The sequence below is a fragment of the Salvia splendens genome, chromosome 13 (assembly GCF_004379255.2).
Source record: "Salvia splendens isolate huo1 chromosome 13, SspV2, whole genome shotgun sequence".
Taxonomy (NCBI): Eukaryota; Viridiplantae; Streptophyta; class Magnoliopsida; order Lamiales; family Lamiaceae; genus Salvia; species Salvia splendens.
Window position 1 is genome coordinate 3,116,474 of NC_056044.1, and position 16,286 is coordinate 3,132,759.

At 36.7% G+C, this 16,286-nt stretch overlaps 2 protein-coding genes across 4 annotated transcripts; one reads left to right on the forward strand and one right to left on the reverse strand.

The window, feature by feature from the left end:
• Window positions 1–2,329: 2,329 nt before the first annotated feature.
• On the forward strand, window positions 2,330–9,378 carry LOC121761996 (amino acid permease 6-like). Of its 2 annotated transcripts, XR_006042144.1 has the most exons (7): window positions 2,332–2,571; window positions 2,713–2,934; window positions 3,475–3,568; window positions 3,643–3,857; window positions 4,313–4,458; window positions 8,476–8,703; window positions 8,793–9,378. XR_006042144.1 is itself a non-coding variant. In XM_042157717.1 (6 exons), exons 1-6 carry the CDS (start codon window positions 2,481–2,483, stop codon window positions 8,647–8,649), a joined length of 942 nt encoding a protein of 313 aa, XP_042013651.1. In that variant the 5' UTR covers window positions 2,330–2,480; the 3' UTR covers window positions 8,650–9,378. The 2 variants fall into 2 exon arrangements, 1 of the variants encoding a protein (XP_042013651.1); XM_042157717.1 differs by having other exon boundaries at window positions 2,330–2,571; window positions 8,476–9,378.
• LOC121761995 (KH domain-containing protein HEN4-like) lies at window positions 9,348–14,617 on the reverse strand. 2 transcript variants are annotated; one of them, XM_042157716.1, is made up of 9 exons: window positions 14,380–14,617; window positions 12,572–13,305; window positions 11,626–12,030; window positions 11,252–11,506; window positions 10,771–11,124; window positions 10,470–10,549; window positions 10,277–10,385; window positions 9,701–9,859; window positions 9,348–9,618 (listed from the first exon to the last, which is right to left on the reverse strand). In XM_042157716.1, exons 2-8 carry the CDS (start codon window positions 13,274–13,276, stop codon window positions 9,716–9,718), a joined length of 2,052 nt encoding a protein of 683 aa, XP_042013650.1. In that variant the 5' UTR covers window positions 13,277–13,305; window positions 14,380–14,617; the 3' UTR covers window positions 9,348–9,618; window positions 9,701–9,715. The 2 variants fall into 2 exon arrangements, with proteins under 2 accessions (XP_042013650.1, XP_042013649.1); XM_042157715.1 differs by having other exon boundaries at window positions 12,572–13,308.
• Between the last annotated feature and the right edge of the window lie 1,669 nt (window positions 14,618–16,286).

Genomic DNA, 16,286 nt, shown 5'->3' on the forward strand with positions numbered 1-16,286 from the left:
AATCATCTTAATTTATTTTACTGTTTGATGGATACTTAAATTTTCGGTTCTTTTAATTTGATCTAGTGTTATGTTACCCTTTCTTACCCTTCTTCTTACATATATCCATTCTGATTTCTCGTTCGTTAATATTCTTTGTAAACTATATTCGTGACATTATAATAGTAATTGTACGTAACCTACACTAGAACATTGAGGGACTATAATTAGTTTGATTTTTTGTCTTGTGAAATAACTATGTGTATAGTTGTTATCATAATCCGTGACATAATATCTTTTAAGGTATAATCGACTACACAAATATTTATTTCAAGTCCAATATTCATATTTGAGGCTTTGATATATATTAGTTTTACCATTTTGAGTCGTCCCCAAAATTATACCAACTCTAAATATGGAAAGTTTTTAACTAATTACACACCACTAATAATGTGGATCATGTAATCCACTAATACTCCTTCTACTACCTTTTCTCTTTCCCTTTCTCATTTTTTATCATATCTCTCTTATTTTACAAGTTGCACGTTAAAATATGTGTCATTTACAAGTTTATCTATTTTTTTTAGGGTGTAGGAAGTATAATACTTCGTCACTTTATGACGTGAACATGAAATAATAGGGGTGGAATGAAACATTTCTTTATTTCAAATATCTCATCGACGTTTTTATAATACTCCATTTGGGTAATTGCATTTTTTTTTTGAAATTTTATTTTGACCCCTAACAACCTTTCGGTACACATAGGCGTTGGATGACATAGAAATTTATTTCGAATAAAAGTATTTACTATTATTTTCAAGTAATGAATATTTATGGTAGAGATCCAGCAATTTTATTGAATAATTTCGTGATTGTGGTAGTATTATTTTATTTCATCTTTGTTCTGAAAAAATTCAGTTCTGCGTAAGCTCAGGAACTAATCATATACATTTAATTGCAATGATTAAGGAACAAACTTTGAGTTCTCTTAATCACGATTAATTATTAAAGAATAGTTTTTATGCATATATCGCCTTCAATGTACCTAACAAAATGCCAAATGTTGTGGGATCCTTAAGTTGAAAATGAAAGAAAACAACAAATACCACAAAAACCCAAATAAACACACTCATGCCGTGGGAAAATAAATAAATACATGAAGGGCAACTAATTAATCTTAAATTAAAATCTAAGTCTTCCGTAGATGTATGTTATCTTTATTAAATAAAAATGTTATTGGAGAAAGTGTTATATATTTTAGTATAATTTTAGAGCAATTAGTTGGTAATGTCACTAAATTTAGCCGAATTATGGATTTAATCATAAACGTAAAACTTGGTCTTAATCTTGGTGGTTGGAATTCCCCCACTCCATGAAATCAATTCCCATGTGGCTTGCCTAATAATCTAGGCAGCCCGAAACAAATTTTTTTTTTAACAAATGGCTCATATTTGAATTATAAGTGTAAAATTATTAATTAGTATATGATTAATTACATGTGTGCATCGTTTATATGAAGTTATTATTATAATAACCAATTCAAACTGAGTGTAATTTATAGAATTAATTACATTAATTATAAGTTTGAGATATTCTTATAAAATAAAATAAAATAAAATAATAATAACAAATGTTGCATCTTTGGCTTAAGCAAGCTGGTGGTAAAGACATGCATGTGCGAGACCAAAACAATTCTGCTTAGAGCAACACGTCGATTGACTTTTAATTTGTCTTTAAGTATATATAGTTTGGTAATGACACATATAAAACTTTTTATTCTTGTTCCTTTCTTCTTTTGACTTACCTCACTAGTTGAAACAGTGCATGAGTGTTTTTTGTGTGTATAAACTATATTAACCCCTTGCAACAATTATTCGTATGTGCTCGATCATCTAAAAATTGTATATATATTACACCGATTTTATTTAAAATATACTTAAATTTGATCAAATACGTTTTGATAAAGACCAGCATTCATTTACCAAATCTTGCTACTATTTTTCTTATCATATTTGGCTTCGAATCATTTGATATATTTCTGTATCGATATTTTTATTAGTATTTTATTTAAAAAATCATTTTAGAAATTATGTAAGCTACTTTTAAATTTATAAAAGTGACGATAAATTCTAAAAACCAATTGTATAGTACTATAATTTAATGCATGAATTGTGACACAAGAAATAGGTCACTAAGTCGCATCCTTTAATGTCAATAAATATTTCTAATTTTAACATAAATTATTATGTGCATAGAATCCCAAGACCTCACACATAAATGATCATTAAATAAAAGTAGTCGAATATATCCAAATTTGCATTTATCCAATACGAATAAACCACCTCTTCCCTACTAGTTCCATTTATTAACCATTTCTCCCTCCCCACTCTATATATATCAAATTTCAAGATCCATCCCAAATTCCAAACCTCCTCTCATAGTCTCATGCACTAATCTCTCTCCCTTTTTTTTCCTCTCTCTCACACACACACGCACTGAAAATGGCAAACGAGCTCGAGAAGAACTCTATGTACATAGAAAATGGCGAAGCAAACAAGAATTTCGACGACGACGGCCGTCAACGAAGAACAGGTAGAGTGGTTAATGTTTGAATTCTAAAATTTTTACACGACTTTTAAATTTCTATTTATTTTATTTATTAATAAAAAAATAAAAAGAGAGACAGGAGACATAGTTAGTTAATTTATGTTCATTTATCAATAAAAAAAATAGGAACGGTGGTGACGGCAAGCGCACACATAATAACGGCGGTGATAGGGTCGGGGGTGCTGTCGTTAGCGTGGGCGATAGCGCAGCTGGGATGGGTGGCCGGGCCGGCCGTGCTGATGGCGTTCTCATTCATCACCTACTTGACCTCCACCTTCCTCGCCGACTCGTACCGCCACGACGGCCGCCGCAACTACACCTACATGGACGTCGTCCGTTCTCACTTAGGTATCTTTACATTTCAATTTCAAACTTCTTAGTATTGGTTATTCTTTCTCATGTTACTAATAAATCTTGGTAGCAATAAATATGATTAATAGCTAAATTACAAAATTTCATCAAATTCTGGACAGTTATTTTAAAATGAAATGTTGAATAAGATAATTTCAAATTTTTGCATCTCACATTTTTTATGTTCAAAATAATGTCGTTTTATTCAAAATAATGTCTAATTAAAATTTCATATTTTAATATTCTATTAAATTCTTTATTTTATCATTTTGGTACGTATGTGACTATCATTACATGTCTAATTTTGTTTTTCTATATTTAGTAAATAGTTCCCCTAGATAAAAATTATTTATAAAATGAGGTATGCATTTCACTAATTCTTTTAGGTAATTTTTAAAATTCGTGTCAATCTCAGATGGATGGTTGGATGGTGGATGAAGAGAATATTATTCTTTTAAATCATGTGAATGACTAAATTTTAATCAAAATTTATGAACTAAAAATAACTATTAATTATTTTAATTATATAATGTGTAGGTGGTTACAAAGTTCAGCTATGTGGACTGGCTCAGTATGGGAATCTTGTTGGGGTCACCATTGGATACACAATTACTGTTTCCATTAGTATGGTGTGAGTATATTTCCAATATAATTTTTATAAATTAATTAGGTTTAATGATTGAATGAGTTAATTTTGTTAATTAGGGCTGTGAAAAGGTCAAATTGTTTTCATAAGGAAGGACATAATGCAGAATGCTCAATATCAAACTACCCATTCATGGCTATATTTGCTGGAATTCAGCTGATTTTGAGCCAAATACCCAATTTCCATGAGCTTTCCTGGCTATCTATAGTTGCCGCCGTCATGTCCTTCGCTTACTCCTCCATCGGCCTCGCCCTCTCCATTGCCAAGCTTGCAGGTTCTCTCTCACGAGCACATACATTCACAAAGTTTGGTCAAATTATGCCGGTCTCACATACAAGGTTTGATAATAGAATATTAAATCACAAAGTTTCAAATTTTTCTAATTTGTCATCCGTATAAAACATTTTTTTTGCTATTACTCAAAACAAGGTTGCTTCATTAAAAGAAAAAATACTTATATAAATGAAATGGCGTCATTTAGAAAACCACAAAAGATGTCATTTTATGCATGTATGAGACAATTGCCGAAATAAAACTTCATGATTTAATATTTCATTTTCAAACCTTTTGTGATTTATCAGACTTTGGCTAAACTATGTGCTTGGTGAATTTGCGACCGAAAGGTTATGGCAATCAACATCTCTATGTCAAAATCTTATGCATTATGAAAATTATATCGTTTTCAAATTTTATTTGATTGAAATTAATTATTTTAAAATTGAAAAATAGGTGGTGGAGGGCATGTGGAGACTAGCCTAACAGGGACGAGAGTAGGAGTGGACACAAGCGGCTCAGAAAAGGTGTGGAATAGCTTTCAAGCCATTGGAGACATTGCTTTTGCCTATGCTTATTCAACTGTCCTAATTGAAATCCAGGCATGTCTTTTTTTCTTCCATTATCATTTCAATCCAATTTAATTACGCAACTATATGCATGATTAGTGTTCGGTTTGATAGATTAGATAAGATTAAATTTTATGAACGTCATTAAGTTGAGTTGCTACGATTTAGTCTTAGCCCTTTTTTGGTAAAATTAATATCCAGTCGCTTCAATTTTAAACAATTTTGGGATTGGTGGTTTTAGTTTAATGGATTAGATATGATTAACTCTCACAGATGTTATTCAACTGAAAGGATACTATTCTATATTTAATATTGAGAAAATGTCATATATGATTAATCTTGGTTTTTTCCTAATGAAATAATCTTAAATCAGTTTAATCTTGAACAATATCGAGATAAGTAGAGTTCGATTTGATGGAATAGATAAGTAGAGTTCGATAAGTAGTGGAATGTGGAGCCTATTATCATTTATGGATATTCTAATCGGGATTCCTAAAGCGGGACACCCAAAAATGGTAGGTCGGAACTGCTAAAGTGGGACAGATGGAGTATTTAATTGTGTGGATATAATGCTATACGTAATTCATAGATAATGTACATATAAGTATTCTTAGTTTTTTCGTGATAAAATTAACTAACCTCGAATCAGTTAGACCATCCACAACGCGTCTCGCGCCGGGCTCGCGTCTCGTCTCGGAGAGACGAGACCCCCGCGAGACGCATTGCAGCGGCCATCTCGTCTCCAGCTCGCGACCGGCTCGTCGCGTAGCTCGTCTCGGAGAGACACGAGACGAGCTGTCTCGCCACGCGCCCGAGACACGTGGCACGTCCCCATGCGTGCGTGACGCCCACTCGCTGGCCCGCGAGTGGGCGTCGTCACTGATGACGCAATAATTCATTTTTTTTTAAAAAAAAATCGATTTTTAATAAAAAAAAAAATTTTTTTTTTCAAACGGTAATATTACCGTTAAATATTTATTTTCATTTTTTAAATTTTTAATTTTTTTACTCTATAAATAATTCTATTCCATACTCATTTCAAACACAAACACACATCTATTCCTCTCAAATCCTCTCTATCACTCCAATTTCCATCTTCAATCAACTCAAACAAATGGATCCTTTTGAGCAAATGCGCCAATTAATGGAACAATCACTCGAAGAAGATCGACGACGAGAGGCGGAGGAAGCCGCACCACCCCCACGACGCTCCCGGAAGTACATCAATCGGAACCGGGAGGAAGCCGCCGCACGGTTAGTACGCGACTACTTCTGCGATAACCCGATTTGGGGAGATACCTATTTCCGTCGCCGTTTCCGCATGCGGAAACCGCTATTTCTCCACATAGCGAATACTTTGGCGGCCAGGGAGGAGTTCTTCCGAGAAGGGTTCGACGCGGTCGGTCGTCCCAGCCACACGACGCTGCAGAAATGTACTGCAGCCATCCGGCAGCTTGCGACTGGACAAACGGCCGACATATTCGACGAATACCTGCACATCGGAGACAGTACTGGGCGCTTGTGCTTGCTCAACTTCTGCAGAGGCGTCCGGGCAGCCTTCAGTGACGAATTTCTCCGGAGGCCAACCACGGAGGATTGTCAGTTCCTCCTCAACCTGCACGAACAAGTGCACGGATTCCCCGGGATGCTTGGCAGTGTCGATTGCATGCACTGGCAATGGAAGAATTGCCCGGTGGCTTGGAGGGGTTCCTACACGAGCGGCCACAAAGGCACCCACCCAACCGTTGTACTCGAGGCCGTTGCCGACTACCGACTTTGGATCTGGCACGCGTACTTCGGGGTCCCTGGCTCGAACAACGACGTAAACGTGCTCCAACAGTCCGACCTCTTTACCGAAGTTTTGGATGGTAAAGCGCCGGCCATCAACTTCGTCGCCAACAACCGACGGTATAAAATGGGGTACTATCTCGCCGACGGCATCTACCCGAAGTGGCCGACCTTCGTGAAGACGTGCGGCAGGCCAGCGAACCCAAAGCAGGCTCTTTTTGCGCAGAAGCAGGAGGCTGCGCGCAAGGATGTGGAGAGGGCGTTCGGGGTTCTCCAAGCGCGCTTCAACATCATCAAAGCCCCGGCTCGTTCGTGGTTCATGGAGAGCATGGTCGACATCATGTATACGTGCATAATCTTGCACAACATGATTGTCCGAGACGAAGGACCCGATGCCGGAAATTGGTTCGACCCCGAATCCCCCGGAAGCTCAACTGCAAGTAGTCCGCCGCGAAGTGGAGCGCATCCATCTATACAAGAACGGTTGGCTATTCGGGCAAGGACACGCGACTCTAGCGCCCACACCCAACTCCAAGAGGATCTAATTGAGCACATTTGGGAAAACTTTGGCGGAGAATATTAAATTATGTCATTTTTATTTTTTTAGAATTTTAATTATGTCTTCGCTTTTTTAATGTTAAGTTGTAATATTGTTTTAATTTTAATAAAGTGTGTTTGTTTAAATTGAATTGGGTTTTAAAAAAAATTATAAATTAAATTGAATGAATAGTAATTAAGAGACGGTATAGAGACGGTTAAGAGACGGAGCGTTGCAGCCTCCGTCTCTTAGTTAAGAGATGGAGGAAAAAAGGACAGTGGGGCCCTCAAATAGTGCTCAAATAGTAGTTAAGAGACGGTTTAAGAGACGGTATAGAGACAGCGTTGTGGATGGCCTTAATCTCGTATTATTTTGGGTAATCGAACGCCGACAAAGACAAGGATATGATAGGTGTACCAATCCAACATAATTTCATGTGCTTTTGCATAAGCTATGGCTGTCCACATGTTTTTAATTAATTTCCGCAGGATTATGAGTCAAAAATATTCAACACAATCATGATTGAATCTTGTGTGACTTATGTTTTCTTCTTTCTTTTTGATACATTTGATACGTGACACGTGGCTCCCTTATTAATCTAATTATTTTATAAAAATAAAATCAAACATATGAAGAAGTTTATTTAAAAAATATTATAAAGTGAAACATACAAAATAAGGGACAGAGAAGGGGGACACGAGTCATGTTTACACTGTGTGTTGTAGCACAAAGACTTATAGTAATGGGATAGCCATTAAATTTTAGATATATCCACATTTAATGTCATGTGTCTTTACTCAAAATAAATAAATACACCCATACTTTACAGCCTATATAAATTTGTCTCTCTTTTTAATCAATCTTTTCGCATATTTTTCTGGGACACTATTTAATACGCTGTTTTTTCTTCATAGTTGACTTTAGTAACGGAACCTATTTTTATTTCAAAACTACTGTATTTGAAATATAGAGTAAAATTTCTTATAATAATAATAATGTGATCTATGGTCCAGCTTTATAAATTGGTTTGGCACTGTGCATGTGAAATCTCTGGCACCAAAACACAAGAATGAATAATGACCATAGAATATATAAAAAAGATTGGAATAAAATCAAATTAGGGATACATACACAAACACTCACTAGTTTTTCATATTCTACTTTTATAGCATGTGTGTTAGCTCCATACCCAAATGGACCATATCTTTCTTCTTTTGTTTTATTTTGTATTAGAAAGCCCCACCACTTTGAGAAAATACAATTTCATATCTGAAAAGTGTATTCCAAAATTACAAATTAAATCCATAGCTGAATCATCATAGTGAATCAAATTCCCAACCTATTAATTCAAAGAGAATGTGTCTTCTCAACTGCACTTCGTTATCTCATTTAATACTATAGCTTGAATCCAAATACTCTCTTCGTCACATAAACATGAGTAATGAATATGACATGTGAATTAAGACAAAATTAATAAAGTAAGAGATATGGTGAAAATAGTAGTTAAAGTAGTGCTAATAGATAGTGAGACATATATTATTAAATTGATATAACTTTCTAAAAATGAAATACATATATTTTTATGGAACAGACGAAAATGAAAAATGCATATATTGACGGAAAGAGTATAATTCATCAAACGATCTTACATTAATTATTACTATGATTTTACTAAAATCAGAAGTTCTAAAATCTTTTATATTGGGGTTTATTGTATTTAACAGGACACGCTGAAATCTCCACCACCGGAAAATGTGGTGATGAAGAAGGCTTCTTTAATAGGTGTGGCAACCACCACCCTATTCTACGTCCTCTGCGGCTGCCTCGGCTATGCCGCCTTCGGAAACAACGCTCCCGGCAACTTCCTTACTGTGTTTGGCTTCTACGAGCCCTTCTGACTTATCGACTTCGCCAACATGTGCATCGCTGTCCATCTCATCGGAGCTTATCAGGTAGCACGAAAAAAACAGGAACCCTAAGAAACTATAAACTATCTCGTATTTTATCTCATCAATTTTTCACCATATCATTCGCGAAACAGGTGTTCGCGCAGCCTTTATTCGGCTTCGTGGAGAGTCGCTGCAGGCAGAAGTGGCCGGAAAGCAAGATGCTCACCAAAGATTACGCGGCCCGTGTTCCTCTGTGCGGAGTTTACGACTTCAATGTGTTCAGATTGGTGTGGAGATCAGTGTATGTGATAGTAACAGCAGTGATTGCAATGATCTTCCCCTTCTTCAACCACTTCCTCGGCCTCATCGGAGCAGCCTCGTTCTACCCTCTGACCGTGTACTTCCCCATAGAGATGCACATTGCGCAGGCCAAAGTGCCCAAGTACTCCAGCAGATGGGTGTGGCTGAAGATCCTCAGCTGGGCTTGCCTGATTGTGTCACTCATCGCGGCGGCTGGATCCGTGCGAGGGCTCGCCGACGACGTGAAGACGTACAAGCCTTTCCAGAGTCGAGCTCATGAATAGAGCACATGTAGAGCTAGATCCTGTTCAATCTATGAGTTCAAGATCCAAACATTATTTACCTGCATTTCAGCATTTAGTGATTCTGTAGAGATCAATTATCACCATATGAGAACTGTATGCCCATTTGAATGAGATAAGCTTAGTTTTAAACCAATAAAGGCTACAATATGAGCATCAATACATCGATGTCGACTACCTTATGTGCATAATGTAACGCGATAAAGAAACTAACACTACACAGCATGTTAGAGGGTAAAGATAAACAAGCATGCACAGATATGTAGTATCCTATTCTATTGAAGCAACAGAGGTTGGTTTCTGTTCTAACGTTTTCGAAAATTTGCAAGTATCACCACATTTGCTTCGCACCATCCATGGAGTAGATTCCTACAGCCTGAAAAACAAGTACAGATTAGTGGCAAGGCCATAATCTGGCAAAAGCTTAGAACAGTCTATGTGTATTACAAATGTAATACCATGATATCAACGATTCAGGCTGCTTCAGTCTCGCAAATTACAAATGCTTGAATTAGACTCTGTGCAGCATTGGTCTGCTCGGGAGTCCCAGAAATTATGATCACGGTTTCTGATGCCCCAGGTTTAGGATCGGTGATGGTAACTTTTGCGTCTGAAATCTGATAAGATAAAACACAAAACACAAGAAAATTTGATGGTTCTGAACTTTGACTTCATCTAATGAGCCAATGAAATATATTGATATGAATATCCATCATCTATTCAAATATGCGTGTACATATATAGCGGAATGATCAAATAAAAACCATTATTATTCTACTAACCGAGACCAGCTATTTCCATAGATCTTGATTGTTGGATGATCAAGATTGAATTTTTAAAGGGGGGATTATGCTTTTTACTCACAAAACAATTATTTCTCTATGATATGCCTTTTTAACCATAAAGCAATGCTTTTTCTATGTTTATGCTTCTTTATGCACAAAATATTATGCTTTTACATATTGCAGTAATATTTTAGTCACAGTTAACAAATTGAAAAGCAAAACCAAACTTGGCCTTCTTCAGATGCATACCTCGCGAATTTGTCTAAGGCACCCACCTTCCTCTCCATAAATAGCAGGAATAACAAAGCGAGGAACAACAACCTCAACAGTTGTGCTTGTGATAACAGGTTGATTTCCACTGCAATGGCAAGCTAAACAACTAAATACAAAACCAAGAAAGTAAATTCAAACACAATAACATTGACACTCCAGAAGTACAAACCCTGCAAATCCACCAAGTCTTCTTTGAGGACCACCTGGATAGTCTGGAAATCCCATAGCACCAGGTCCTTCCATTGGTCCCTGCAACCCGCCATTTTACGAAATGAGTAAATAAATAGTGTGATGTTATATGGTTTTCCACCACCACTTAGCAATAGGCATACATACAAATGCCCCCAAGGGCTAGAAGATTTAAAAGGCATCCCGCTCAAAAAAAAATGCACCACATAATATTTATCAGGGTAAATCTATATCCTGCAAGTTTGCTATGTAGTTCAATCGTAGATCTCATAGGTTTATACCTGGGTTCCCCATGGTGCTCCAGGAGGCATTCTTTCAGACATATGAGGAGGGATCCCTGACCTTGGAAAATCATGAGCAAAATGAGGGCGATCATCATGTGGATGGAAGCCACCAACTGGAGGACGGCCCCCAGGACCATCAAAATTGTTAAATGGTGGACCTCGATTAGAGAATGTTCCGGGAGGCGAAAACTCTCTTCTTCCCACGTATGAGGGAAACGGGGGCATTTGCTCCATAAATGCTGGGTTTGGATGGTGAACCATAGGTGGAAATGCATCACGAAAGAAATGGTTCTTCAACCTTGTTGTTATCTGCATAAGAGCCTCTTGAACTACTTCAAAGTCTCCACTCACCTACAATTTCATATGACAGAAGCAAAAATAAAGGTCAGATAAAAGTCCTACAATGTTTTCACCCCCTTTATTCAGATTAATCATATGCAAGTTCCAAGGACGTTTGATGGTTTCATGTCATGCATACCTGAACAACTTCCTCATTTTCTGAAGCATTCTTTGGAACCTGGTCTTTACCAAGAATACGGATGTAAGCTCCGGTTGACTTTCTCATTTCAGCAATGACTGAACCACCCTTACCAAGAAGACATCCGATTTGATGAGATGAGACAAGGAGTTTCGCAAGCATGGTGTTATCCTTGCTTTCAGGAGCAGACCTAAATATTCTTGCTTGCACTCGAAGCACCGCATCTTGTGGGGGAGATATTCCATCATCCAGGTGCTACATTAATTGGAAATCAGCCATCATTTTGGGCCTCTTACATTTATTAGTTCAAAAGTGAAAGTAAGGAGTATGTGAAATTTTAGAGATGTAAACAACGCGAAGAATAAAAAACATACAGCAGGACCAGATATGATAATTATGCGATCTTCCGCGTCACCTGTACCCTCTAGAACCTTGATATCACAGCCAGATTCATGTTGAAGAGCTTTGACGATAGAACCTCCCTTTCCAATTACACCACCCACCTTTTCCTCATTACACAGTACCCGGTAAGTTATAACTTCAGGAGGAAAATTCATTCTACCAGGAATGCCATTGTCACCATCATGAAATCCAGATGGATAGGGTGCTCCATGTCCATGGAATGGACGATTCGGAGGTGGGAACCTATCCTGCCTAGGAGTATCAAAGGAATGAGATGGCTTGACCGGAAAAGGATCCTGATGCTTAGGAATATGCTCAAGCAGCTGTTGGGAAACAGAAAGAAGAGCTTTCTTGATGGCATCAAGAGTACCAGATATCTGCAAAAGAGAATGCAATGTCAAACTATACTCAATCATCAAACGATAATTATGTTTTTAAAGCTTTTCGTATTTAACCATGTGCTACCTCTGTCCACGAAAAATAGTCTTGGTAGTGGATGGCACAAGTTTTAATACAAAATTGGTAAATTAAGAGGGATAGAGGAAAATAGAGGTATAAGTATTCATAGTGGAAAAAATGGGACCCGCACTGATGAATCGATAGAGATTAATTTTGGTGGACAGACCAAAATGAAAAGCATGACTATTATTTGTGGACGGAGCTAGTATTTATTGTTATTTAAAATTCAGCAATGATTGATAAGCTTGCTGCATTTTAAGATCTTGATCTTAGTCATGGATTTATATCTCAAATTTGTCAAAATAACATTCATCACTACATGATGTCCATGACAAATATATTTAAGTACATTTTGCACATATACGTACACATGGTAACGAGTGTGGAAGCAGTCTGAAAATTGAAATGCAGTTAGCTGTGTGTCAAAAAATGCGCCAAATACAACGAAGATGGAAGTACCTGAACCAATTCATCAGAAGAAGATGCACAAGAAGGCAGTTTATCCTTTGGAAGAATTCGTATCTGCGCTCCACTTTCAGATGACATTTGTTTTATCACACTGCCAGCTTTTCCTAACAAACAGCCTACTTGACCAGAGAAGACAAGTAGCCTAACAACAGATGAAGATGGTTTTTTACTTTCTTCTTCTCCTTCCTTAGTCTCAGCAAACACATCAACCATTTTATCAAACACAACTAGCAAAGCTTTCTGAACAGCTGAATTTTCTTTGTCCTTATCTGATTTAGAGTCATCAACTGGACCATCCTGCTCTTTGTTTCCTTCCCCATCTTCTTCACGGTTCTCATCGGACTCAGGGATTTTCGTCTCCTCGTTTTCATCCTTAACCTGCTCACTCGTCATTTCCTTAGCTTTATCTAGAGCTACTATAATTATGACTCTTTCATCACAACCAGGGACTGTTTCCTCAACGCGGACTTTTGCTCCAGTCTCTTGGCGTATTTGAGATATGTTGCTGCCACCTTTTCCAATCATGCCACCAATTTTGGAAGCTGGGCAAAGTACTCGTATAACCTTGCTAGGTGTTGCATTAAATGGTGCAACACCAGAACCCAAAGCTGCTGATTTTTGCCACTTCCTTCTACCACTTCCATCTGTAGGACTTTGGTCTAGTGGCCTCTTAGCAGGTGTAACTTGAGCCGACATCCCTCAAGATCCCACCAATAAAATGACAGCTTCTGTCAAGAATTTTAATAACATGAATCTAGAACACGAATATATTGCAAACACAAGCTCTGAAATGTAAAGTAAATTAAATTAGATGTTCCATTCCATATTAAGGTAGGATCCTAGTTGGAAAAATCGGGTTATGATTTGATGGATCTGCACATGACAACAGAATCATAATGTAAAACAATATCAGATGGTTCTAATGTTCGACGAATTCAATGAAGTCCCAAGATGTATGGCAAACATTATTACAATCTCACTATATACTACACATACTCGCACTATAGGGATTTGATCACAAATTCACAACCATGACAACCGGCAAACTGAAACAGCACACCATATACATCAACCATTTTTCATTCTAAACGACTTAATGATCCCCATACACGTTTAAAAAGAAACATGTTTCCACTACTTTCAACCACGCACAATAAATTTCAGGATAATGTGTGACTCATCGCGCTTAAATGACCTTTCTAGGGCATGGCCAAAATTCAGACCTAGCACAAACAATTAAATCAACACACAGAGGAAACAGAAAATCCTAAATCCAAAACATCTAATAAATTGAATTTCATATAAAAAGGAAATAAGAACACAGCTTGCATTCAGCTATCAGTACCAAATGTATCCTTCCATGTCTCAAGAAAATTCCATACTTCATTCACTAATATATGAATTTCTATTGAATTCCCACGAGATCACGCAATTAAACTTCAATTATGAGTTAAACCGCATCGAATACATCAAAGGCCCACAGACTAATGAACATGCATGAAAAATACATATTCTAATTCGATAAAAAAAAATCCCAGAGAAGAAATTAATAAGGGCATCTCGAACCCAACGGCATTCTGCTCCAGCTAAACACTAAGGAAAACGCATTATAGGATTCTAATTTTCAGATTCCCAACACCTGAAACGCAAGCTGTTCGCAAATGCATTTTCCATTTTGTGTTTTGAAGATTCCACATTAGTTAGCCCCCTTATGCTAGGTGATCACTCATGCTTTGAACACAGAAGCAAATTTGATCTAAGATTTAGGGATTTTAAAATTGGGGGAATTCGGATCTGACCTTAATTCGAACAAACAAAGGGCGACGGCGGCCCGGTGGCTGTCGACGATGAGCGACGGAGACTACTGAGGCAACGCGACTGCTCACGAGCTGGACTTTTGAAGACGGACGGACGGAAATGTGACGGCGCTGGCGAGGGGCTGTTGGTTGCAGTCGGCGGCGGCGAGCACGGCGAGAACAATGGAAGGTGCAGTAGACGCGAGTGAGTGAGAGGCAGGAGTTTAATATTATTAATTGTTTGTAGATTTGTTTATTTTTTGGTAAAAACATTGGAGTATATGTTAATTTGAGAATTATTGAATTCATTTTCTCGGGTTCGGCCCGGCCCATTTGTGCTAATTATCCTACTATAACTGGAATGGAAATTATTACTTGGGCCAATCCTCTTTTGTGTACTTATTAGTCGGCCCTTTTAAAAGTAGGAATGATGTACTCTCTTCGTCCGCTAATAAATTTCTCATTTTCAATCGGAATGGGTTTTAAGAAATTATTTAATTTTATAAAGAGAAATAGGTAGAATAAAGTTAGTCGAATGTAAGTCCTAGTTTTATATAATGATTTTATAATCAAACGGGAGTTGAGTGACTTAGTAGAATGTGGGGTTCACTTGCTAAAAATAGGTAAAAGTGAAATTGGACATTTATTGGTGGATGATTGAAAAAAGAAAAATGAGTCATTTAATGGCGGACGAATAGAATTTTAGGTATGCATTCTCCGAGGCTTTAATGTGTGTAGGCTGGGAGCCAAGGAGGGTCGTCGACTGAGGCATTGAATAGGGCGGCCTTGACCTCTACCAGAGGCAGGGAGGTTGTCGATGTCGGTGGCTAGAATAACACCAGCCAATGCAAGAATTTCGAGATAGAGGAAGAAGCTTGAAAGGATTTTGATATAGAAGCAATATTGTTTCACTTATTTGGTAGAGTTGATTTATTTCCCTTTTAGTATTTATATCTGAAACAACGTCTTTTCGATACAATGAGCTATTGTGGCAGCTTTTATTTTGCCACGTCGTTTTTAAATTTGACTGGTGGGAATTAACTACACACTCAAAATCATGTATGAAGTGAAGTGAAAAATATCATTTAAACTATAGAAAAATATCATACCTAATATTAGAGAAAATATCACACTTAGTTCTAGGTACCCCAATTTTATGAAATTTTAAAAATGTCCTCCATGTCAGGGATATTTTCGGTGAAAAAATAAGCCAAACAGTGAAAAAAAATACCATGAATGAAATTACCCCTAAGTCCAGAGATAATTCATAATATTTTTAAAATTCAAAAAATATATATGTGCAACCAAGTTCAGATATCATTTATGTAGCTCACTCTATTATTAAAAGTTGATAAGATTTATGCCATTCAATCTTGTCTAGTTGAGTTTTGTCAAAATAGTAAGTAGTAACATTACTTTAATGAAAAAGAGTAAAAGTGAAGAAAGATTTTAACAAAGTTCATTGGTTTATAGATTCATTAAGTTGGCATTAATTTGTACTTGTTCCTATTGTATTTATTGACTTTTTTTAATGAATACAAACAAACTTACTTGCAAAATAGAATGAATCTTTTGTGTACTACTAGTAATAGGTGGAATAAAAGTCAATGGTGTCTATTTAATAAACTCGCCCTCTAGCATTTTTAATCGATGAAAATACGTAGAATTCAATCATCACCACTTCACTAAAATGAACACACACCTATAACATGAAGTATTTCATTCTATGGGTTAGATGATCGATTAACTATATTTAAAAATATTTTGCACAGTGCGTTGTAATGTGATTTTTTATATGATTTATTATTTTTTTCATACATAATATATAGTATATTAATTATAAAAAAATATAGTAAAATTCCTATAACATTATTTTCTGCATCCGCAACTGACTAAACATAAATTCTTCT

Excerpts from the sequence above, each read along its gene's own strand:
- LOC121761995 (XM_042157716.1), bottom strand. The coding sequence starts at position 13,276 with ATGTCGGCTCAAGTTACACCTGCTAAGAGGCCACTAGACCAAAGTCCT. Across the intron at positions 10,550-10,770 it reads GAGCACCATGGGGAACCCAG|GGACCAATGGAAGGACCTGG; the intron begins GTATAAACCTAT and ends GGCGGGTTGCAG. Across the intron at positions 9,860-10,276 it reads GCCTTAGACAAATTCGCGAG|ATTTCAGACGCAAAAGTTAC; the intron begins GTATGCATCTGA and ends TTATCTTATCAG.
- LOC121761996 (XM_042157717.1), top strand. The coding sequence starts at position 2,481 with ATGGCAAACGAGCTCGAGAAGAACTCTATGTACATAGAAAATGGCGAA. Across the intron at positions 3,569-3,642 it reads ACTGTTTCCATTAGTATGGT|GGCTGTGAAAAGGTCAAATT; the intron begins GTGAGTATATTT and ends TTTGTTAATTAG. Across the intron at positions 4,459-8,475 it reads CTGTCCTAATTGAAATCCAG|GACACGCTGAAATCTCCACC; the intron begins GCATGTCTTTTT and ends TGTATTTAACAG.